Source organism: Centruroides sculpturatus, unplaced genomic scaffold, assembly GCF_000671375.1.
Source record: "Centruroides sculpturatus isolate CEXI.00-Female unplaced genomic scaffold, Cexi_2.0 scaffold647, whole genome shotgun sequence".
In the NCBI taxonomy this organism is placed as follows: domain Eukaryota; kingdom Metazoa; phylum Arthropoda; class Arachnida; order Scorpiones; family Buthidae; genus Centruroides; species Centruroides sculpturatus.
The window spans coordinates 436,446-463,676 of record NW_019385034.1 but is presented as its reverse complement, the minus strand read 5'-3'; the positions used below and the strand labels follow the sequence as shown (position 1 = coordinate 463,676).

General features: G+C 32.8%; 1 protein-coding gene across 1 annotated transcript; it reads left to right on the top strand.

Annotated features, from left to right (window-relative positions):
* LOC111633700 (contactin-associated protein like 5-3-like) lies at nt 1–26,874 on the top strand. Its single transcript, XM_023378314.1, has 19 exons — nt 1–161; nt 242–531; nt 890–1,063; nt 1,174–1,396; nt 5,704–5,808; nt 12,305–12,447; nt 12,523–12,786; nt 14,842–14,994; nt 15,152–15,334; nt 15,424–15,564; nt 16,517–16,582; nt 19,202–19,299; nt 19,378–19,528; nt 19,598–19,770; nt 22,240–22,345; nt 22,438–22,590; nt 22,676–22,879; nt 23,387–23,472; nt 26,368–26,874. Exons 1-19 carry the CDS (start codon nt 37–39, stop codon nt 26,515–26,517), a joined length of 2,988 nt encoding a protein of 995 aa, XP_023234082.1. The 5' UTR covers nt 1–36; the 3' UTR covers nt 26,518–26,874.
* Nucleotides 26,875–27,231: the final 357 nt, after the last annotated feature.

Here is a 27,231-nt window from a genome sequence, read left to right as displayed (position 1 = left end):
TTTTAAAAACTGTTCTAGATTATTAGAAAACATGGAATGGAAGGATTTTACTTTGATATTACTTATCAAGAATTTACTCCACCAATGTTGCAGTCACTAATTACACATTCTAAGCAATGTACTCAAGATATCAAATATGAATGTTTCAAAATGCCACTTGGGTAAATAATTTAGCATTTATAGCATTTTTCAATTGAGAGTAATAAAAAAAGATATTATTAACAAACTTATTTATAAATAGATTGAGAACATATACTTGGATGGAATCTTCTGCTTCGGGACATTATGTTACAACCATTGGTAGTAATCTCTCTTCAGGAAGATGTCCCTGTTCGGAAACAAGAAGTTGTGCCAATTCGTCATTAATGTGTAATTGCGACATCAGTGATGCCAGATGGCGGGTCGATGAAAGTACTTACACAGATCGCAAAGATTTGGGTATAACGAGAGTGTATATTCTTCAGCCTCCTAATACAGCAGCTGATGCCGAAGCACGTTTATCAATCGGGCAATTAGACTGTGTGGAAACAGGTAAAGTAATATGTTTGTTACTCATCATTAGTAATTTTCTGAATAGATTTTTTGGTCAAGATTTTATTTTAAGCAATTAGCTTATAAGATTCTTAGATATTTAACTTCCTGCAATAAAGTAGTGGAACAGTACAACTGTGTCAAACTACATCAAATAATAGTTGTATATTTCAAAAATTTTAAAGCCATTTATATTTTTAAACATTAAGTTTATAAAAATATTGGTTCATAAAATAATTGGAAAATCAAAAAATCTCATTTGTTGTTAATTAAATGTTAATATTCAACATAAATTTTATTGATAAGTAGACAATCTTTATTCTAAATTAATTTTGTGTGACTAATTTTATAATTGTAGATACCCAGCAATATGTTATCACTTTTAAAACTCCCGTTTCTTCTGTTGAAGTACCTGGCTGGTACAGAGGAGATATGGCATTTAGTTTTCGAACTTCTAATAACAGGGCCGTTTTGGTATATCAAGCTGCAGTGCACACAACACATGGATATTTCAGAGTACTGTTAATAAATGGTAAATAAATATAATTTTAAATCTAATTAATATAAGTGAATTCCAACAAACATTGTGTATTTTTTAGAAAAAAGTATACTGAAATTATTTTATTCTATTTTACTATTTAGATTACGAGCTATCATTTGAATATACAGTCAACGGAAAGCCTGAAAGTGTAATAGTAAAATCTGGTCGTAAACTTAGTACCGGAGAATGGCAACAGGTTTGGGTGGATCACGATACGCATCATATGCGTTTTACTGTCAATTCACATAGCGAAATGAGAGACTTGGGAGAAGAAGAGGAAGCTGGACCTTTTGAAGGACCATTATTTGTTGGAGGAGTACCTAAGTAGGAATTTTTAATGTTTTTGATCATCCTAATAGTTACATGATTTAATAATTATCTGTCTATTGATTATCATATTAGTATTGATGCTAACAATTAAATTTCATGTTGGTGTTTACTTATTTTGATCTATTTGTTTTGTACAAGGTAATGCATATGCCCTGGCAGAAAAATTAAATTATTCGAAAAGTATCTGAATATTTGCTACTGATCTCTATACATTTTAACCAATACAAAACTGTAACCTGCCTATTTTTTTTTGAAAGGTGATATCTGTTTGTAAGAGTCATTTGTCATGGGTAACAACTGTATTGGTATTGGCAAAGTATTCTCTTTGAAGTGCAATCTTATTGAATCAAGTAATTGGAAATTCAAAAGAACTAGATCTAGACTGTGTAAAGCATTTTTCTTGCATTGTTATGCCAAAAATGACACAATACTTTTCTGTATATATATTTCCTAATTGAACCTTGTTTATTAATAGGACTTATTATATTGATGAAGTTTCTGATTAGCAAAGAGAGGAGATCTTAGTCAAAAGTCAAAACAAAATATCTTTAAAATAATTATTTAAAACAATGGAGTCAGATTATTTATCCAATTCTTACTTAATTGCATTGTAGAAAAATACATGAAAAATCAATTTTTCTTACTGTTCTGACTTACAGAGGGTAGGTAACGCCAAATTTTTAAATCATATTAATAATTAAATAAAAATTAAAGTTTAAAAAAGGTAAAAGCAAACCCAATTGCAGAGAAACACTATTACACTTTCAGATTCCCTAAATGCATTTCGCCAAAATTTTTAGGTCTCCTCAGTAGGGTTTTTAACATAAAGTTCAAACTCCGTTTTTTGTGTATTTTTCTACAATACAATTAAGTAAGAAATTGGATAAATAATCTGACTCCATTGTTTTAAATAATTATTTTGAATATATTCATTTTTAAGAAGAATGGATTTGGAGGAAAGGCTGAGGAAATTACATGAGCAGAGAGCAAAATATCTTTATTTTCACCTGTACACTTTTTTGTTTTTCAAACCTGAAGGCCCTTCTTCAGCGGGTTTACATTCTATAATAAGCAAGGTCCAAGTAGACAATATATACACAGAAATGTAAAACAGTAAGGACATAGAAGTAAAAATAATTGACACAATACTTTGTTTTTTTAGTATTTTCCTATCAGTTTGAGATAGTCAGCTTCTTAAGTGTCTTCATGTAATAGTTTGTTGTTAAGTTCATGTTCCACATTATTTGTTCTGCAAAATATGCACATTGATTTTTTTTTCAATGCATTATTCTATGTTAAGCTCCTTTGATTTTAGGACTTGACCTCATCTGTTTCATAGTGAAATTAGAGACTGTAGGAAAGTTCAACTTAGACATTAATTCAGTACTAAGAATTCAATTTTAATTGGAAATTTTTACTGATAATAGGATCCTCATTCTTTTAAGTTAGATGATGTATGTAGTTCTCATTAGATTACTGATATTAAGTTCAAATATTATTTGTAAATTCGGACCAGGAATGTTGGTCCAACAAGAACAAACAAACAATGTTTCTGTTATCATAACAAGATGTGTCAAATTCAATAATATATACATTTTTCTATAAAATTATTAGGGAAGAGATGTAAGGTGAGAGTCTAGACTTGTGAGGCCTCACATTTTGCAAGTAATTTTGCATGATTGCTTTTTTCAAAATAAAATTATCCCACTTCCTCAGCAGTTTACTTACAACTAAATTAAACACCAGAACACATGCTGAGCGTACTGCAATTTAATATTCAAATGCTTTCAGCCTATTCTTATAGGCCATCCTCAGGAAATTATCATTCCACAAACACACATAAAGCTTTCAAATACTCATGAAATTTAAATTTTCAGGACTCTTATGTGAGATGGTAGTGCATCAACTGAAAAAGGATGTCCTAGGAACATTCGAAGAAGACATTATATCCTACAAGAGATATTTGGATGACGTGTTAATAGTTTGGAAGGACAAACGAAGGATTGAAGGATTTTTAATTGCAATAAATGACAGTCATTACAGGTTAAGGATAAAGCTGGAACAAAAAAGCATACGCATCTACATTTTCTGGACATTAGTATAAGGTTTAAAATGGGCAGTATACAAATGGCCGTGTACTTAAAACCCATGCTTGCACCACTGTATATACCAGCATGGACAAATGATCTGTTTAAGTATAAGATATCAGCGTTCAAGGCACTTATTAAAAGAGCATTCTTGTATTGCACTAACGTACAAGATCGACTGAGGGAGATAAGTAGAATTAAGAAAGTGGCAAAAGGTTTAGGATTCAGAACAACCACAATCGAAGGATTGATCAAGAGTTACAGACAACATGGAAGCAGATAAGATGATCCTATCTCCCCTATTAAGTTCACATACTATAGGAGTATGGAGGGAGTGATGAAAGAATTATGTAGATATAAAAACATGAAAATGGTTTATAAAAGAGCACCAAATACAAACTGCTAAGGAATGATAAAGATGAAGTAAGAATGCAGGATAAAGCCAGGGTCTATAAAATTCCTTTTGAGAATCAGCAGTTGGGAGTGACAAAAGATTATATTGGGGTCACTAGAAGAAACTTGGCAATACATTTAAGAGAGCACAAATATGACGTGATAACGGGCATAATAATACAGTTTTGGCAGTCGTGGCACAAACAGAAGGAGCAAACGTGAAATGGGATGAAGCGAGAATAGTTAAGACAGTCCATTCTTCGACGATTGCATTAGGTATGGAGAAGATAGAAATATATAAGGGTAAAGTGAACGATAATTGCTTAAATGCAAAAGATGCAAATGCTCTCCCAACGGCCTGGAAATACGTAATAGAAAAAGAAATGGGAGTTAAAAACCTGTAAAAGGATATGGCAGTGATGCTTTAACTAGTTTAATGTATTTTCGATATAGTATTTTATTTTGTTTGGCTATATAATGTATTAGTAATTTGTTGTTTATTTAATATTTAACTGTTTAATGTAATAATTTTTTAAAATTTTCAAAAACTTTAAATCTCACGAGTATTCGAAAGGTTTATGTTCGTTTGTGGAACGATAATTTCCTAAGGATGGGCTATAAGAATAGGCTGAAAGCATTTGAATATTAAATTTCAGTAAGCTCGGCATGTATTCTGGTGTTTAATTTAGTTGTATGTATGTACTGTATATCTATGTGCAAGAAAACTTCCTATATATTTATGAATAATCCAATTAGAAGATACAAGATCGTTTTTATGGTTCTTGGAAATGATGAATGGTTCTTGAATGAAAATGATTATTTGCTCAGATGGTTTGATGCATTCATTTTTAGGTCGTGAAGAATAATTGTCAAAAATTCAATCATTTAAAGATAATATACTTTAAGTCTTTTAAAGACAATCATATACAGTGGAACCTCGGTATACGTCTGCTTTAGAATACGTCCAATTCGGAATACGTCCTGTTTGGACGAAACAAATTTTGCTCGGTATACGACTTTTGTTCGGTATATGACTTAATTCAATTATATGCGCCATCTATGAACAAGTAGCACTATCGGTGTACTACACTAGACTAGACGTTCGCGGTGCTACGGTTTATAACTTTGTCAAATTTCTTCTGATTTTAATTTGTAAGTAACATTTTATTATTTTTATTAATCATGAATTGCAAAAGGGCAACAGAAAAATAAAAAAATGACTAGAATCACAACGGAACTGAAAAAAGAGATTGTTGAGAAATATGAAGGTGGCATGCGTGTTCGAGATTTAATGAGATATAACTGTTGCATTCCGTATTCCGAGAACGACAATATCGACAATCGTAAAAAATAAAGACATTATTAAATTTGCTAACATTACGAAAGGGGTTAAATCAATTTCTAAACAGAGATCGAAGACATTAGATCATGTTGAGAAATTGCTTTTGCTTTGGATAACTGAAAAACAGTGTGCCGGTGACAGCGTATCAGAAGAAATTATTTGCGAGAAAGTTAAAAGGATACATGCTGATCTCATGAAAAATCAAGCAGAAACAGCGAGGAAAGCCAGGTGTTTAAAGCCAGCCATTTTTTTTACATGAGAACGGATTAATCATTTTTACATTACTTTTTATGGAAAAGGTTGGTTTGGTATACGTCCTATTCGGTATAAGTCCAAACACCAGGAACGGATTAAGGTCGTATACCGAGGTTCCACTGTAATTTGTTAAATATAAAGCAAGATTATTTAACATATATATATAACAATAAACTTTTTAAAAATGCAAAATTTATCAACAAATTTTCTCTCATTTATTTAAGGCATCACGCAGGTAACTCTACAATAAAAGAAGGATTTATTGGTTGTTTTAGAGGTTTAGTAATTGGTGATTCTGTCGTAAATCTTCATGAGCATTTAATAAAAAGGTAAATATAACTTTGTGAAATATTCAATCTTTACATTAATATACATTGAAAATTTCATTTTTAAATAGTAATAATTATTATATTATTTTTTTCTCATATAATTATAATACAATTCATAAGACAAATATGTGAGGTGCCAAACTGAATCTGAACCCATTATTAATCACTCTAAAAATATTTTAAAATAGAAGAAAAGAAATTATAATAAATTAATGTGACATGAAAGTAAACAATGTGAGTCCCAAGTGCAACTCAGACACATGTTAAGCAATAAATCAGTGTCAGGCTGGAAAGTTCAAACTTTCGCTCTGATGCTCGTTTACAAATGATCAAAATTAAACTGAGTTGGAAAACAGTGAGGTGGCTTGATGAAAGGAAAATGTCGCATTTGATAGTTAACATTCCAAAATATCAGAATAGAGAACATAATGATCAAACATAAGAGTGCAGGTTTCGAAGTTCCATCAACATTTCTTGGTCAGAGTTGAGGGATGGTGTCGGGTTGAACACCTAAGATCAGCCTTTCTCATGGCCGAATCCAATCTTATTTCCACCTGGAAACAAGGGAGGAGACCAATTGGGAAATGACAAGACGGAATCGGAACCAATCGGAGAAGGAAATTTGGGGATGAAATCCCTTAAATACCCCAGATTTCAAGGACAAAGGGTAAATTTCTATACCATCCAAAATGATCCGTGCACTCCTCGTCTTTTTGTGCCATTGTGCCTAACAAAGTTCCGCCGTTCCCACCTGTGCTTTGCCATTATCTTCCGTTTGCTGGACTATCCACAACACTGCCCTGGGACTCCAACTCAACAAGATTCCAACAGCTACAAATTAGCATCCGCAGAGTCTCTATTGATCTTCATCAGAGAGAGAGAGAGAGCATCTCCCAAAACAACTTGTAAGCTCTTATATAAAATAAACAGATTTCATTTGTAAAGGTACCAGCGAACTCCAATTAACTAGGGTTTTGTTTTACAAGTTAACCCACCATCTTCAGTCTCTGCTTGTACATACCTACTGTAAATATTTTGTAATTAAGACTCGTATTCCTATTCACTTTTATTGTATAATTCAACTTATGTAATGATGTACATAGTCTTCTTCATGTCTGTCTCTATCACTGGCCAAAATTCATAAAGCACAGAACATAAAATCTCAACAACAGCCTAATGTACAGTCACTCTTTTACTTTTATGTATTGTATTTTATTATACTTTATTTTATTTACCATTTCTATTATTTATAATTGTTCAATGTTTCCTTTTATTTGTATCCCACTGTACTTTGTAAACATATTTTCTGTATAACCACCCAGCTGTGCCTATGTGATGCCAGTTAGTACTATATTTTAATCCTAATAAAGATTATTGAATTGAAAAAAAATTGTAAAGGTACCTGAGTCAGTGTGTGTCCACCACTACCCACATACAATTCAAAACCCCTCATACAGCCTGAAGCTCTTCCTTTCCAGGTCGACAAACCTCACAAATATTAGATTTTTCAGGCTATATTTATGCTAAAAATTGTCTAAAAATTAGCAATATTTAGTATTATAATTCAGCTTTCATTGCTCTATATTCTACAGTATGAATTTACAGAAAAATATAAATTCAACAAATATGTTTAGCATATACAGTAATATTAATGTAATTTTGTGCAGGTAATCCATGACCTCTCAGAAAATTGGTAAAATGGAAATGGAACCTTTGCATAACCAACCTCACTATATAAATTATTTGATATAGCCAGGTGATGTACTGTATTCAATTGAAGTTCTGAAAGTTTTAAAAAGCTCAATAGCAATAGTAGTAACACATAGCAGCCTTGTCAAAGATTTGTCAAATAACCCATTTCTTTCAATAAGAAAATAGACTAGTTCCTGCCATTGCATATTTTACGTTCTGTGCTTTATGAATTTTGGCCAGCAGCTAAAATTTATAAAGAAAGCCATACCCCAAGTCAAAAACATGACTTTTACTAGTATGCAGTTTAGAATTCCATGTCAAATATTAAAACATTAATAAAAGTTTTTTCAATGGAGTTGGTGGTTCAGTATAATTTAAAAATTTTTTAATTATACTGAACATTGTTTTTCTATTTAACTTCATTGTAGATGAAATAATGGAAGCAAACAAATGAATTACTAAGAGAGAACCTCTGAACCTCCTAATTGAACTCAATTCAAAACTTATTGTAATTATTAATATTAATACAAGATAACAGTCTAACCACTTAATATACCTTTACAAGAAAGTATTTTATATTAATTGTTAATAGTTAGCCAAAATATAGTCTGAGTAATCGGGCATCTAATGATTTGATTATTATAGAATATTCAATATTGGTTGTTTATATGTACAGTAAGATTCTGCTTAACGCAGGGGATGCGTTCCTAGATGACAAAGCGCTAAGCGAAACAGCGTTAAACGAGGTCATTTTAACATAAGAGTAAATAGGGAAAAGGGAACATGTGACCAAAAATCAACAACTTTTACTTTAAGTTATTTTTATATTACTTTGTATAATAATACGAGGGGGATCCCAAAAAACCCGAACTGAGAGTGTGCTCCCATTTGTAGACGTAGTAAAGAGTTCTCCCATTACATGGGGTTAGTAGAGACCTTTATGAAACAGTTGTGCAAACGGCATCAGTTTGTAGGTTTATGTAAACCGCAGGGGAGGTCGTAGTCAGTCGCACCTCCCTGTACAGACAACAGATCGTTAAACCTGCTCACTGTCAGGATAGCTTGTTTTATGATAACAGTCCCTAGGGTTGGGACTCTCAAATGTCGGTCGAGTGGAGGGAGAGTATTTGGGGTCGACGATAAGGTGAAGGCCGTAAACGAGTAAAAGAGTCTACCATTTAACAAGTAAAAATAAGAATTTATTAAAATGAACAAAATTTGACAAAACGACTGCACTGATCTCGTTACTAAACTGACTAACAGCTCGAGAGAGAGGGTTTACACGGGGTTTTCATACCTCTTTGTATGGTTTCTAGACGAGTAAGTCCATGTAGGCACATAAATGTCGAAGGAAAGGTGGTTTAATCCAAATGAGCACAAATATAAAATTTTTGCGACTCTGGCAATGATCGGATGTCGATGTTTGTAGATTGGAATTTCAGCGGGTTCGGAGATTTGACTCGATGTTGTTGTTCCGGCTTTCGTTAAGAGACTCCCCCGAGAGGGGGTAAGAACTGTCTTTTATAGCTTTTTGTGGGGAATTCCCACCACGTGATCGGATGTTCATGAGCTAAAGGTTATAGGTGTTCCAGGGACCTAAAACAAGTAACAAAATTTGGATGCTAACTGTAAACTTTTGTGCAAGACGAGATGCAAGTTATGCGAGAACAATGGATATTGATAGTTATGACAGGAAGGTTTACACATTCCCAGCTAAGATCGGCTTTTTTCTTTTAATTTGTTATATAAACAAAAGTGAATTAATTACAATTTTAGTTAATAAAATTTCGGATCTCACATTTACGTTTGGGTGTAGTGTTGTTAGGGAATTCAATCCCGGTCCTTATTTCTAATCCCGGGATTTTGGGATTATACTTAGTCGATCCCGGGATTATTTCAGTATTGAGGGTTAATAAAAAATAAGAAAATCTTACAGAAATCAACAAATCAAAATTTAGACAAAAATCAACATATTTTACAGTATACACCTAGCTAATTTAATCACTCTTAACTAATCAGACTCAGAGTCAGACTAACCAGACTTCAAATCACTCAGTCTTCATGTTAAATTTATTCTTTTTTAAGCATCACTGAGATCTCTTTAAACTCACATAAATTGAAAAAACCTTTATGTAACAAACTATGCAAATAGATTTTCGTTAATTTTCAACGTTTATCTTAACATCGACTAAATAGACTACTTTCATATAGCAACCTAGTAAGTAGGTAGTAAGATAAGTTTCTTAGCAAAAAGTATTTAAAAATAATATTAATTAGTCACATTTTTCTTAAATATAAAGAAAACTAATCTAATAGGAACATTCTAATTTGAATTGCGAAAATATGATCTGAGAAATAACAACGCATCCTGTGTCTCATCACCAAGTCTGCTTCTCAATTTGTTGCACATATATGCAGCTGCTGAGAAAACGCGTTTAGGTTTGATGGAAGTTGGAGGAATCGTTAGTAAATACTTATAAGCCCGTTCTAGTTATAGCTTCGAGGACACGGGGAGGTTGGAAGAAAACAGTCCGGTCGACACAGATCGGGATTGTAGGAGTAAAGGCTACAATCCCGATTGTTTCGATCATTGTAAGCATGCCTTTCTAAAAATAAACACGTTAATTTTGTAAATTCGGTCTCTGTGTGAGTCTCTCAGCATCCAGCAAACCACTACTCCCAAACGTAAAAAGACTTTCTCGCATCATCCTGACAGATCACGGGCAAGGCGGGGGTCGTAACCTTTTCACCTAAGGTCGACCCCCCTAAGCGAGAGGCGTCGGGTCTATATTAACCACACTGGCAAAACAAGATGGCTGACACATTGACAGGTAAAACGCACTGAGTAGTGCTCTCGACTGCGCCAGAAAATCGATTGGCGCCCGCGAAAATTCAAAAATACAAAAATGAAGTATATTACCAAGTAACCCAGTGAGAACTGCTTGCCTATCATTTTAGTTGAAAATACAAGAAGTTTTATTCCAAGCAAGCATCGCAAGCCCGCTAGGTTAATTTCTGCTGCTTGCTTGGAATAAAATTTCTCATATTTTATATTAAAATGATAGGCAAGCAATTCTGTAAAAGCACTGGCACTGAACGTTTCGCTTCATGCAGTCTATTTTGCAACTTTTTTAAAATGATGTGAATCCCGAAAATCTCGGGATTAGGAAAACTTAATCCCGAAAATTTCGGGACTGAAAAGTAGTCGGGATCCCGATTTTCGAGATCCCGGGATCAAATCCTCTAAGTGTTGTGTTTCTCTTACTGTTATTTTGTTCCACCTGTGAAGTTCTGGGCATCCTTCAACATCTCGAAATGATGAAAATGTTGAAAAAAACTGCGAAAAAAGTGTTAAGATGTCTGCGAGAGGATGTGCGAAGGAAACGCCCAGAACTTTGGCAATCAGGTGACTGGTTCCTTCATCACGACAATGCTCCCACATACACAGCCTTACGAGTGACCCACTATTTGGTCTCTCGTTCCCCACCCTCTGTATTCACCAGACCTAGCCCATGTGACTTTTTTCTGTTTCTAAGAATGAAGAAAAATCTAAAAGGAAAGTGTTTTGATGATGTGGAGGTGGTAAAAACAGCTTTGCTAAGGGCACTGGACAATATCAAGGTTGAAGAGTTCCAGAGATGCTTCAAACAGTGGGGAAAAAGACTTGACAAGTGCATCGTATCTAATGGAGAGTACTTTGAAGGTGACTGAAGGAATTTTGTAAAAAAGTCAATAAAGTTTTTATACAAAAAATCCGGTTTTTTTTGTTTCCCCATGTGTATGTTAAATAACAACTAAACATATGCACAGAGAAATCTAAAGTTCATTTTTTGTGATGAAGGTCCTGGCTTTTCTGAAATTCTTGTTTTTTGCAATAAAGTTGTGTAGTTTCATTTGTCGCTTTTTTTCTTTCCTTAAGCAAATGTCGGTAGCAGAAGATTGCATCCAAAATGCCTCATTTTGCTTTTTCACTCCTTTCAAAATCTGGATCATTTGCTACAGTTTGATCAACAATTTCGGTTATTGTTATCCAACTTTTACTAAGGAAATCTATAGAGAAATTCTTTGGGTTCTTCATTTTCAGAATCAGTATTTTTCAGTTCTACGTGAATTCCTTGTTCTGTCAGTTCTTGAAGTTTGTCGTTGGTAAGGCTCTTATCAGAAACTTGCAGTAACTCCTCAATATCCTACCCGTCTACATCTAGTCCTGTAGTATCGATTAGGTTGACAATTTGGTCAACCTAAAGATACAAAGATAGGATCTTCTAGTTGAGAATTCTTGGATACCTTTGGCCATAACTTCTTCCACACTCCATTCATGCATTTATCAGTTAATTCTTGCCAGGCAAAGTCGATATTTCCTATGGCATCCGTGATGTTATATTTTTTCCAAAATTGCACCAAACAAACATAGATTTAGGGAAAGTATAGTGCTATGACAAATTGCCACCTTTCCCTGATTGGTTCGTGTTTGTAAATGATAGTATTATGTACGAATCAATGAAATGTCACAATAATTTGAATCTGCGTAAATTTTGAGCTTTTTTTTAGGCTTTGAGCAGACCACGTTATATCAAATCAGTGTTAAGCAGGGTCTTACTATATTTACAATGAGTTGCTAATGGAAGTGATGGTTTTATTTCCATTCTATTGATATTTTTGCAGGGTATATGCCATTGTAGCCATGTGAAATTATGGTAATAGAGAATTGTTAAATGTATTTGAGAAAAGGATCAGCTTTATAATTTTTCTTAAACATTATTAACTTTTTTTTAAAATAAAACTTTTATTCAATTTTTTCAAGTTCACCAGACATTGTTGTTAACTGCCAGCCATCGTGTTCTCCAAATCCTTGCAAAAATGGTGGTAGTTGTATAGAATATTGGGGATCTTATGCATGTGAATGCCATAATCCAATTGCTCATTCTGGAAAAAACTGTGAAGAGAGTAAATTAATTTTTAAAAATTATTCATTTATAATTGTATAATAATTATTTTTTAATATCTATTTTAAAATTGCAGATATTAATGTTAATGGAATAACATTCCTCACTTCAAATTCCTTTTTTCATAACAAAACAAATGAAAATGAAACCTATGTAATGAGTCCGGTTATGGATCAGGATATTCTACTTAATTTTCGAACTTATGAAGAAAAAGCCCTACTTCTTTATGCCAATGACCACCTAAATAATTTTGTTCAACTTCATTTTGACGAAGGAAAATATGTCTATTTTACATTTAATTCTTATCGTTCTGTAGTCCAAGGAGTTGTCGAAACATCAGGTTTGTAAATTTTTAAATTTCTGAGCTAAGTCAAAAAGTAACACTTTAAATGAAGCAAAAACTTAATTTTATTTTTGTTAAGTTATTTTTATATAATCTAGTATATCTTCCATGCTTCACTCCAATAAGAGTTTTTTTTTTCTAAATATTTAAATTAAATTTAGCTAAGTAATAAATAATAAAGATTTAATAGGGATGTTGTTCTTATAAACAAAACTTCTTGTGCAAATTAATTAATTTAACTATAATTCCAAAATTTAAGAATTATTATTTTAACATTCTTGTGACAATACCGAAGCGCCCCCTATGCATTGGCACCACAGGACCAAAGGATCGACATTGCGTCAGCAAAGACTGCAATGACTAATTTGTCAGGACTGACACCCCTGTGTCTTCTGGTAGACACAGAGACCGTTACGTTCGCCTTTATGCGCGAGCAGTTGTGTCTGTGGGCAGTTGGATTCGGAATGGAGTCCACTTGAGGAAGTGCACCCAACACAATTCTAACAATAACAAAATTTGTTTATTAAACTAGTTCTACAAAAGGGTATTTACCCTAAAGCTTCTTCGCGAGAACCGAGTTGGAGAGAGCGAGCTTACATAACATCGCAGGTTGTTATAAATACCCGAAGCACTGTGTACGGATTTCCAGATGGCTGTGGAGTCGTTGGGGAGTCTTGGGAATGTCTCTGTTGCCTTGGATGGCTGTTAAAGTCTATCGGAAGTTTTGATCCGTTGGTTCTTTGTAGGTGTTTCCGGAGAAACACAGGATATTTGGGAGGAGCGCGCGGTGACGAGTGATGATGATTAATCCTTTTGGCTGGCACACAGGGAATACTCTCACGGACTCTCGACCCCTCACTGTTCCTTGAGTTCTCCTCTTTATTTCCCAGTCACGTTGTTGTTTTCCACCAATAGTGAATTTTTAGTTGTAGTTTCCAGTGACACATTCTGAGTTCCCTGGGAAAGGAAACAACTCCGAGAAGAGAAATGCACTCATCCTCCAGTAATAAAATAGAAAAAGTTTTTCTTTTCTGAGATTTAAATAAGTTTTCTTTTCAAAACAAAAAATGAATTTTTTCGAAAAATTTTTGAATAAAATTGTGGGGTTTTTTTCCAAGTCCGACCTCTCACATCCTTAAATTTTACTCACATTTCCTAATGTCCTTTAAGTGATTTAAAAATCACTTAAAGTTAACATCCTTAAATATGAGGGTAATTGTTATACTGTAAATGCACATTCCACTAGAAGAAATGCAGATTTTAAAATAATAATTGAAATTTTATTTGCAAAATATTAACAAGTGAACTTATAAATTCTTTTTAAAACCATTTAGTTAAAGTATTAGCATTTCTACAGATTATTATTGGTGCAATGAACACTACTGACCACACAAACATTTGTGTTTCTTTATTTTACCATTTATCTTAATGTAAAATGGATAAAGTTAGAGAAAAATAGAAATGATAAATTAATAGTGTAAAGGTAGATGTATGTTACATCAAGGTGTATAAATAAACTTATGAATACAAACATAGTTCTCTGAAGAATGTGAAGATCATTTGATATAAGTTATCTTGGTTCACGATACATAGTACTCAGTTGTATCTCTGGAAGTTTAAAAAGTTCAAGAGCCCTTTTTTGAAATGCACAGTGATCTTGTCAAACAATTCATTCCATTCACTATGCTACTGTGCATTTTTTATAGTCTGGCTAAGATTCATGAAATGAGCTGTACTTATCTGAATTAGATGAACAAAGCTGGAATTGAGATAAATATAAATATCAAACCATCACCCCACACATTTCCAACCAGAACATATATTGACACAAGAGACTAGAACCATAAAATTTCAATTCTACTTTTACCATTCTTGATCTTTTGTTTTCATTTTTTGTAAACTCATACACTCTAAGGAGAAGCTAAGAGTCTGTTAAGGGTTAATCCAGCACTGTTCAACAAGTGATATAAAGATCTGTCTTTCATTATAAATTTGTGGAAGTTTAAATCATGATAGTGATTAACTAATGTTAATATATTTTAAATTATTTAGGAATTTCAAAGGGGCTTCCTGTACAAATCAAATTGTCGAGACATAAAGACAAGACAATTCTGCAGGTGAATAACAAGAAACTTGTAATTAACAAACCTATCAAATTTGTAGAAAAATATCGCCAGGAACCATGGGTGGAAGGACAAGATTTAGGTATAAAAAGCCTTATTTTAAGACATATATAAATTATAAAATGTATTTTATATATGAGTGCAAGCCAGGTTGGCAATCAAACCAAACACTCAATAATCCTTTTACTTTTTTTTTACAATATAAAAAATTTAAGTTTTCATTTGAATCTTTAAAACAGAATTAATTAAACCACCAAGAGGCAATTATCCAACAATACCGCATGCTGAAATGTTTCTTGGAAATGTCGGGAGAGGAACCGTGTCGTATCTTCCCGGGTTTGTTGGTTGCATGCAGGGACTGAAAATAGGAAATTCTATTTTTGATCTCGAGAAAGCTGCTTTGCAAAAATCTGATTTTTCAGGTTAAAATTATTATTTTTCAATAACTATATCTTATTGTGTGAAATTTGATTAATTTTAGTAAAAATAATGTAATTATTTTTTGATTTAGGACAATTGAGGCCGGGTTGTAAAATGTTGTGTGATGAAATGCCTTGTCATAATGGTGGTATATGCATTGAAGATTGGAAAAATAATTATACTAATTGTGATTGTACTTTAACATCTTACACAGGAGATGCATGCCAAAAAGGTACGTTTTTAAGAAATTAATCTGGATTTAGAAGTGGAGGATTTAGGACCTAGTAGGACAATGAAACTTTAACAGAGAAAAGCTCTGAATAATCTTAACTTTCAAATTAGAAAATAATTAAGTGCTATAAGTCTTTTGTACGTATTTAGATAATTACTGTGTGTAAGAAATAGTTTTTTCTAGATGACAAAAATATTTTATGGTTGGTGCAACTTTTAATCGAGAAGCACTGTCAGTATCCAAAGCCTAAGGTTGAGAAACATTGTAGTTAAATGTAACATAAAGTCATCATTTAATAAATCACAATGGAGAAAGTTCTGGATCCAAAATTGATATATCAAATATCATCAGTGCAGAAAATTAATAAAAAAAATATGATTGTCTTGTGGCCAAACAACTCTTGCAACAAGTCATGCCCATCAAAAAGCTGTCAACTGGCTTTGTAGGCAATACATAAGGCAGAATTTAGTTTGCAGCCATTTTTGTTAGAACTCTACAAAGTATCATCATTCTTAATTCAAATCTTACAGCTGTCTCCAGCATGCTCTGTAATATTTGAATCCAGATGTTACAGTCAAAACCCATTTTTAGTTAGAACGCGTTTTAACTAGTTGAAACTAGTTTATACTGAATATCTTTGTTAAAACCCTTGAATATCTTTGTTAAAACTGAATATCTAGTTAAAACTAGTTTTAACTCAAATTCATTTTTTACTAGCAGTAAATTCTAGTTTTAACTAGACAAAATGGGTTTTAACAAACACATCCAGTATAAACTAGTTTTAACTAGTCAAAACGCATCCTAACTAAAAACTGGTTTGACTGCAACGCATAGAGTGACTCGGGGTAAGATGGTAAGCGGGGGAAGATGCCTAATTTTTGATGTTTTCAAATGGTGACGTCACATATTGTCATGTATTTGTATGACCAATATTGAGTGCGGAAAGCTGTAGTTGGCTACCNATCATTAACTCCAGAAGGATCTCTTTTGATAGAAGAAGATAGAGAATCTGATGGAAGTAAGTAGTATTTTTAAATTTTTTTTTGTTGTTAAATAATTATCTGTAGTTGAGTTAAGTATCACCTTTGAAAGAATAACTTGTGTTTAAAAATTATATAGGATATAATTTAACATAATTTTTTAAGCAGAGAAACATTATTTTTTGTATTTATAATTTTGATTGTGTGGAATATATAAGATTCTTTGATTATCTTGAAATTACTTAATGAAAACTCTCACTGTTACTATACAGTTGACTAATTAAATTTATTAAAATAAAAATATGAAGGTTTGATAACTGAAACATTAGCTGTTGTCATTCTGAGGATCTGGGTTGATCTTTGAAAATTTTCATCAATTATTTAAGCTAGATTTCCATTGGCATATGAACCACTACAAAGTAGATACAAACTGCCAGTTTGTTCCCTTTCAACAAGTGTTCAACCAGTTCATTAGAACTTGAAAATATCTCAACTTTTGATGAACCACAGTTCATTCAACCAATCAAGTGCTAATTTAGTTTATCTCATGTACTAAAATGTGAACATTCTGATTTGATTAGTATTTCTTTCATTCTTACCTAGTAATTTGTACAAATTATAAATCTAGCTTAAATTGGATACAATCAGTATAGTCGTGTAATCTGGCTACCCCAACAAAGCCACAAAATCCACAGCATTAACAATCAATTATTTATCCCATGAATTCATTTTTTGCATTCCTTCCCAAACACCATTGTTTTTATACAATGGGAGTTGCAAAATTTATGCCAGAGCAAGTGATTAGGAATTCTGCAAAGAACTCTTCCTTGTCATTCCTCAAAAAATGGTCTATGTAAGTCAGTCTCTACATATGAAATGCTACTAACAAGTCCCATTATTTTAGCTTGAATTCTGTTTTGCATACAATCGCCTTAAAAAAACCAGGCTATGTCCAATTAAATAGGACTTTAACAAATTGTGTCAATCTATGACCTTTTATTGTGAATAATCGGGGATCTGTTTACATTTTGGATTGGATTAGGTTAGGTTGATGGTTTAAGGCAATGTGCCACGTGGGTGCCCCACATGGCACATTGCCTTAAACCATCTCTGGGAGACTTTCTATGGGAAAATGGCTGTATTTAGGTGTTAGGCATGTAAAAAAACTCATACCAACCCATTATCAACTACCGGCATTTGATCGATATTGGCATAAGCTGGAACTAGACAGTAACATAGCATGCAATCTGGACAAAAACTTAAGGACACAACCACAAATACAGGCAAGTAAATGCATAGTATTAGATAACAATAATAGGCTAAAACCCATATTACATTAAATGCTAAATATACAGGAGCTTGTATAGCATACAAACAGGGGGAACAGATTACAGTAGAACCCCTCTAATCTGTCACCTTTGGAACTGGGGGTATGGTCGGAATGCAAAAAAGGTCGGATTATCAGAAAAAAGTAAAATACAGTCGACTCCCCTATAACACTATTGATTATTCCGTTTTATATGAATTCCATGTTGTACGAGTCACTTCGATTTTACAAATACGTGAGCTGTTCACAGCCTGGAACACGTATTTGTAAAATCGAAGTGACTCGTACAACATGGAATTCATATAAAACGGAATAACCAATAGTGTTATAGGGGGATCGACTGTAAACAATCTTCCCTTTGTCCAGTCTTTGTAGCACTGCTAATTTTTCATTTAATGAAAGAGTAATGTGTTTACGTTTTACTCCTAACATGTTGAAAACACACACAAAACTGTACATGTACACACAATGTAAAACATATACTGTAACGAACACAGAAGAATGCAATGGACGGTGAGTCACTAACAAGTCGGGACAAGTTTCTCAAGTCCGACCACGGTCGGATTAACCGGAATGACGGACTAGAGGGATTCTACTGTACTAAGTAACAGCAAGGATTATGTTGACCCAAATAAAGCCTCCGGGATGTACTCCATCCCTATATACAATGTTAGATTTGATAGACATCTAAAATATATCGGCTTGACTAATAGGTCATTAACATGCAGAATCAATGAGCATAAATACGATATCAACAAAATTAATTTAAAAACCTCTCTTGCTCAGTACACAGCCAAACCCGGGGTGTCAGCAGATTTCAGCAGGGTCCAACTTATAAAACAAGTATACAATGAATAGCGGAAATATTGGAAATATTTAAATGTATATTAAGAGTAGAGACTGTAAATTGCTATTTGATAATCCCCTTAGAAACAAAGTGTGGCAAAAATTGTAACCCAGCACAAAACATGACGTCATCATCACACTTCAAATGATTTTGATTTACTTAACTGTACATTTTTTAGTATATTATTTTATTTCTAACTTAATCAAAAACACCATTTATATTTTTTAAAGAAAATGTTATATTATTCTAAAATCCTGATGAAGGCTTATTAATAAAGCAAAACTGTTAGTTTGATTAAAGAGTAATTTGCTGGAAAAGTACATAAGGAATTTTGTGTGTCTCATTACCAGCATTGATCACCAGTGGGTCTTTTTGAAGTTTTGCAATGCAAAAATGAATATTTCTCTGAATTTTTAGAAAATTTTGTAAATAAATAAATTAACTATTCTATCTATATATATAAATTCTTTATTTACTTTCAAGTTGTAAGAAAAGTAATTAAAAAGAGTGGAGGTAGTTTTGCCGACAATCACAGACACTGGATTTATTACACTCGCGACGGGAATCAAATTAAACTCATAGTAAGCCGTATAAATATATTTTTACACAAATCTATAAATTATATTCTCGTCATGCCATTATTCTACCACTCGTTACAGGTAGACGGAGAAGAACACATTCCGACTATTCAACAGACTGCGGACAACATAGAAAAATCTACAGAAACATCGAGCAAGGCAGTCATTGGTGGAACCCAGACCAGAGATCACAGGTTTGAAGATTACGGAAATTTTCACGGCTGCATATCAAGTATGTTGTTTGATTTCATTAATATTGTGATGTCTCTATGATAAATTAAAATGTTAAACAATTTTGTAGATGTGATAATTGAATTGGGTGGATTCCACATGAAGCCATTGGAAACTGTCTTTGGTTATAATAAACTTGCCATGGAAAAAGTAAAAACGGAAGGACCTCCAACCGAGGGTAAATGTGCCAGCTTTGGGAACGTAGTTACGTCTTCTACCGAAACACCTGGAATTCCCCATGACGTATTAAATTTTTCCTTGATTATATTTAATTAATTAATATTATATGCACTTATCTGAAGAATTATTATATTAATGTATGTTTGTAATTCAAATGAATATCAACAATTAAAAATTTACCACATTTTCTTGCATATTATCTGCTGATTTTTGAATTTACAATTAAAAATTATGCCTAAAGAGTGCAGGGTACAGTGAGTAGATTATGTAAAGGCTTTATTTTTGTTCTAGTAATTTTCTATGGGGTTATATGCAGGAAAATATGGTACTTAAAATACATTTTTTTTTTATGTTTAATTCTATGAACCAGTTTTAAAATAGTTGATAACATAAGAGATAAAGAGATGAATTTACAAGGGACATCCAGAAAATAAAGAACATTTGGTTATAAAAAAGGAAAAAACAGTAATGATAGGAAAAAAGTTTTAAGTTATTAGTACAAGACCAGTTATTTTTTTACACAGTCACCATTATGATTTAAGCACTAGTTTTTGGAATTATTTGTCATAGATTTCCACTGCCAGTTAGTGACAACTTCTTTCACCGCAATATCCGTTCCAAATCCATCCAAAAACTCTTTCAACTTGGTTAAAGTCACTGGGGGCCAGGTCAGGACTGTGTAGTGGGTGGTTAAATATGTCCCAGCCATATTTCTGAAGCACAATCTAAGTGGCTGCAGCAGAATACAGCTGTGTGTAAACACTTTGCATTTGGGTTTTAATTTTTGTATACATTTTAACCATTGATAAAACAGTAACAATAAGCCTGCTGTTATTGAAACTGTACACATGCTAAGCTAACACATCAGAAAACAAAAATTGACTTTGAATTGATAAAAGTGATTTACCTGCACAAACACACCCTATTTTCAGGACAACCCTTAGATTAAAGGGTAGAAAGAATTAAATACAAGTCTTCTTTTTTTTAATAATTGGCTAAGTCCAAAACAGATTGTCAAGCAGTAAAGAAATGAGGTATAACATATCAGAGTCAGAATCCAAACTCATTAGGATTATATTATGTCAAAATTTATACTATTATTTAATAGTTCTTATAAAATATAACTGTCATATTGGGCTCTAAATAGGACACTATGTACAGTGACAATGGTCAGAAACACTTCACTTAAAGTATCTGTTTTCTTAACTGCTCTAATTTACTACTTTTCTCTTCCATTAAAAGACCAAAAATTCTTTGTACAAATATGAATCGGAAAATGCTTCCTTCCATGTTAAACTCTTCTCAACACATGTTTGGTGTTCTGTCATTGTGAAACAATTGAGTACATAACATTAATCCCTTTTGACCCGGCCACTTTTTCAGGAATTTTTAATTAAGCATAAAAAATACTTAAAACTGAAAAAAATGCGTTAATTTTGAAGAAAAAGCTGCAAAGTTTAAGTTCCTTTGTCTCGCCTTTCTGCGAAATTTAACACCGATGAGTCTGTTTACACAGCTGGGTGACCTTGAACACAGCTGGAGTCGGATTTCCCGGGACATTCTCATAGACGTCTCGGGAGGACAAGGGTTTAAAGTAGGGTGACTATAAGCGACACAGAAATTTTTAAATATTTTTAAAAAATTCAATATTTTATTGCGATTTCCGACCCCCCCTAATTAATTAAATTTATATAAAATAAAATATATTAATTAAAAAAATTTAAAAACTTTTGGAGGTTGTTTTTGACATCAGAAACTAACTTTAAATAACTTTACCGAAGTCAAATCCGTGCACTACAACTTAGGAACCATGAATGAAATTTGATAAAAAACTTCCATTAAAAAACAATTAATTGTTAATCACGCATCATTAAAATCGCGATAAAATTTTTTCGCGCGGGAAAAAATTTTGAAAAAATTTGGAGACTTAAAAAACATAAAACAAATTTCTTTTCAAAAATGGCCTTAAGGACCGGTTTTTTGGAACGCTAAGGACCACGCTCGAGTCAGACTCGAGCCCCTTCATGCCCACGCTCGAGTCTGACTCGAGCATGGGCATAATTATTAAATTAAAGCAAACAGAGAGATGAGCCAGTAAGTGGATAACACAAAAAATTTAGCACTTGGGTATTTTTAAAACTTCAAGCTTCCAAAGCTTTGATTTTCTCCAATAGTTACATGATTGACATGTATATTAAGCATTTAATGCATTCAATACAATAGAGAATGGTCACAAAAAAAGTGTTTTTCCTGGGTTTTCTTTACATATTTAACACCTAAATAGGGGCCAATTTTCTATAATAAGTTTTCTCAGGAGGTATCCATTGTTGGCAGATCACTTTGTGTTGCCTTATCCCATCAATCCATCCTTTATCCTTTAGTGTAACAAACATACTTTACTGGCAATTTTGTTCAAAATATAAAATATATGCACATTTACTGGGAAACTTCTGCATCATAAATAAGTTAATTAAATTTAAAAAATATTTTTTTGTATGATAAATTGTTATACTGCACTATTGCATTTTACAGAGGGTCCAAGTTTGGAAACCGGAACCACCTGTGAAAATTAAGTATACAACTATTTACATAGAAACAGAAGCCAACAAGCTACAGAAAATAATGGAGTCCAGTATCAGTATGTACAGTACTTTATTAGTGTTTGAAATTACAATAATTAAATTATGCACGCAATTTTAATAAAAAATAAACATGAAAATGTTTGATCAGAAACAGCAATAGTAATGGGAGTATTCTTTCTACTGGTGATGTTTGCACTGTCATTGTACATATGGAAAATCCAAAAGCGTCACAAGAAAAGACAGCTGAGAGCCGAAATGTTGTTTTTTCAAGGAAGGCGAAGTACAATGAACCAAAGTAAAAGTAAAAAACTTCATAATTTATTTAGTCTTTTTAAATTTAGCTTCAGTAACGACATTTTCTTTTTTTTAAACCTATATTATTTCAGTAACTAATTTCGGAACACCTGGTCGCTACGTAGAGTTTTCTTCGGACACTCAGCCGCTGGCAGCCTCCGACACAGAGACCAACTCCAAACCAAAGACTAATCATTCCAAACCTTTTGCCAATGCCCAACAGCAGAATGTGGGGAATGATAACAGGGTGCAAGAAGAAACTGAAACTGAAAACTCTCCCTTGTTGAAAGAAAAAGGTATGTTATGTTGTGTGATGTTTTCTTATAGATGACTTGACCTCTGTAAATTAAGAAATGTCTATAGTGTGATGTTCAATAATCTTAGTAACAGATTCCTGGATCCCTTTTACATGTGTGTGTTACCTGGAAAAATGGCTTAAATATAGCTGGATAATTTAAACTCATCACAGTTTCATTTGAAACAAGCTTTCTTACACTAGAGGAGAAAGGATGGATTGATGGATAAACATACTTTATTGGCAATTTTGTTCAGAATATAAAATATATGCATGTTTACTGGGAAACTTCTCCATCATTTATTACTGATTTGATTATCTAGCTATATTTAAACCACTTTACCAGACAATATGTCCATTGTATGCAGATTGATTTATGAACTCAATTTTCCCAGTTTTAAGGTTGTAAAATTATATAAAGACAACATGATTTATTTTTTGATAATTGTGTAATTATGTATTATACTTTCATTTATTTATATTTTACGTAAAAGTTATTGTTTTATAGATGAAGTAGATTTGTCAATACGACCATCATCTTCCCAAGAACTGGAATGGGATCCTGCTGCAGATAATGCAGATTTAATTACCACTGTAAGTCATTTTAAAATTTAATACAATCTTTTATATAAGTTTGACATTTTTGTTTGTATGATAAAGTATAAAAGTCAACTCTGTTAATGCACAGATCACACAGTAATGGTGTTCTATTTTAAGCCACATAACTCAGGTTCAGTACTTACAGAATTAGTTAACAAAATTGCTTAGGTTATAACAATGACTAGCATAGTTTTAGTACGGGCACAAATTTAAGTCCATCAAAGAGAAAATAAATGAATATGCAAAACTTAGGCTGGTAGAATGGGTAATTTCAAAAGAATTAAATCTTTCCAAAAATAATAACAGGGTTGATGTTTACAAGTCTATATATGAGAAGAAAAATAATTTTGTGTTCATTATAGAGTAGAACGCATATTAGAAAGTTATAAAGAACACATAATTATTTTGCTTTGTATATTAGACTAATGAATGTTGATCCCATTCTTATTTTTGGAAAGACTAAGTCTTGTCTTTAAGCATAAACAAGAAGGAGCATTGTATACCGACCACTTGGGGTCTTTCCTTCTTTTGCTCGATGTGAAAAGCAAATTTTTCTTGCTGCTCGAGCTGCGAGTCCTCCCACATTCTAGTCGACAGAGGAAAAGTTCAAGCAAGATAATTTGGGGATCTAAACGGATGATAAGAGAGAAAATTATATTCCATTTCAAATAATTTGGTACCTAATGTAAACAAATAGGCTGTCAAGCAATTGTTGTATCACTTAGCCAAAATGATCGGATCGACTCGACTCGACTCTTCAACCCATTCGTTACGCTAAGCAAAATCATAGTTTTTGTTTTGATTATTTTGTGAATTAGCATTGCTTAGAAATAATAACTCCAAATATTCCTGTAGAGGAAGATCGCTAACAACTTCCCATAGTCCAAAGTGCATTACATTTGAAAAATATCACAAAATTAAAAATGGTAACATTTTCCAGTTATCCAGGTTTTCAGAAGCTGAAGGTAAAAGGTTTGGACAGTTTCAAAAATGTTAATCTCTTCTTTTTTGTTTTAATATCTTTTGACCACTAGAGGATCAATATAAATTTACAGTAGAGTAGAGCATCGATTATCCATATCAATTGGGGACTGGGGTTGTTCGGATAACTGATTTTGTAAAAAAAAAAATACATTATTAATATAGTATATACCATGTTTAAATTTTTCTCCGTTGCGTGTCGCTTTGCGTTGAATTTTTGTTGATTTTAAGCCTAGTGAAAATTTTTATAAGAATAATCATGGCTATTGTATCGTTAAAAATTATACTTTAGAAGCTAATCTAGTATCAAAAATGTTCGATTCGACACGACACAGTCCAACTGGCATTCAGATAATCAACACTCTACTGTATTTTAATATGTGAGTTTTGCTCCCAAAAAACAATCAATCCACTTAATACAAACTAAAGATCTAAGTCATTCTAAACAAAATATTTAGTTTCGTCCCTTGAAGCATACAGGATAAAGGAAAAGAATATTTTAAAGATTACATCCACAGTAAACTAACAGCTAGGATAGCAGTTATCAGACAGATTGGAAAGTGACGTGTGCTTTATGTTGAGCACCAATTTATTTGAAATGGATACTATGTACTTTGCATTGTGTGTATCTGGCCAGTTGTGCTAAAAACGAATAGTTCTAATTTGACTTTTGCATTTTCCCCAATTGCTGCCACTATGTAACAATTCAAATGTGTGCAACATTCTTACTGATTTTAGCATAAAAGTCAACATCTGTCATATTCCAGTTTATAAGTGTCTGCCACTATACCATACTTTACTTTTGTTTATATTGGCAGCTGAGCACTCAAAAAGACTAGTGGTGCCCTAGAAATGGAGAATTTTAATTTATTCTTCAAATCTCTTGCTTTATTTTGAAGGAGGAATGCCTCTGAATTCAAGATTAAGAATGTATATGTTTGCAAAATCTTGCAGGACACTGATATTTTCTATTGTTTTATTTTATAGTAAGCTATTTTTAGTAAAATGCCAAAAAACCTATTCTTACATTAGAACAGTATATTTGCAGGGAGAAAATTTGGTTGCACATAAACAAATCTGTCATAAAAAGCAGCAAAATTACTTTAAATAAGGAAAAAATCATGCATGTAACCCCTATAAATGTCAGGTTTATACTGTACGTATCAAATGTGGGATAGAAAACAAACACTTAAGATAAATTAGAACAGTGTTTTTCAACCTGTGGGTCGCGGGTAAAAGAAAAAGACAAGTGTTTGTAGGTCCTACACTACATTAAAAAAACTACAATTTCAGCGAGAAGGCTGTACCTGTTTATTATACAGTACAGTTGGTTTTTTGATTGACATTTAGGTCCGAATGATGGGTGTCGCCTGGGAGGGTACAGCCCACCCCAGAAAATGACTGCCGAAAAAGTGTTGAGCTGACTTGTAAAAAGAAGTAATAAGTAGAAAAGTTGAAATGCAAAAACCTTCATCCTAAAAAAACAAAGGTCAACAGCACTCCGAACCCATTGTTATTATAAGAAGGAAGTAACATACTATACGTGTCTTAAGTTATTGTCGATTCTCCTTACATTCTCATTTTAGTGAACAGTAATTTCTCTCAACAGAAAGAAAATTAAATACATAATTTTTTAAATCACTGATATAGTTTTAATATGGCCCTAGGGGGATCGCCAGAATTTTTTAACTTGTAAAGGGTTCGCATATTCAAAAAGGTTGAAAAACACTAAATTAGAATATGCAATGTAATAGTTTTATTTTCTAGCCATGCCTTGTTGCTTGGCACTTTTAGAATGGAAAAGATGTTTTATGGAAGTTACAGCTACAGAAGGCAGTAGAACTTGAATTAGTGTAACTATCAACTTCAAAATTCCACACACATTGATGCTTTATTTTTTATATCTAGGCCATGAATGAAATGACTCCGGACGAGATAGGAGATGATTCGGAGGAGGTGGAAAATCCCGGTCCTCTCCGTTCACAAATACTTAGAAACGTGCCCTTGGCTTCGGCCAGTGAGGTGACAATAAACCGACTCAGTCAAACGTTTGCCTGATTGGATTCGAGCGAGTGCTCGACAAACAGTATTAGGTCATAAGAAAGTCTTGTCGCAGACATGGAAGTTCGTGCCAAATATTTTGTTGCACGTTGTGCAAATAATTACCAAATCATTAATTCTAGTCTTAGAATACTGAACAGACGTCACAAGAATAAATTTTGAAGATCTCAACCATTCTTAGATGCTAGAAGAAAGTCACAGAGTGCCGAGCGATAGCCCTTTGGTAAATAACGATTGTAACGAGAAAGGACGTTGCCTTTTTTACAGATAAATAAAGTTTGGAAATTTGATTTTTTGTTTTGAATGCTTAAAATAACAAGTTCTCAGTTATTATTAAATAATTTTTGCTGTTTATTATTACAATAAAACTTGGTGACATTCTATTAGAAAAAAAAAACATGAAATTTCATGGTTTAAAAAGCACCATATATATATTATGGAGATGTGAATAGATTGGATCAGGTAGTTGAAATCATACACTGGCAAAATAAATACAAATCATTTTGAAATGATATGTTTTTGTTTAAAAAAAAATATTTTGGAAAACATTTCCGGGAAGGAAGTTTGCACCTTTTGCTTGCAAAAATAAATTACACAAGAGTGGAGGTGTAACAGGAGGATGGTTTTCACAGTCTGTCCCGGTAAATGCCAACAAAAGCAGTAGATTATGTATTAAAACTTCTGTACATAAAACAAAAATGGTTAGCCACG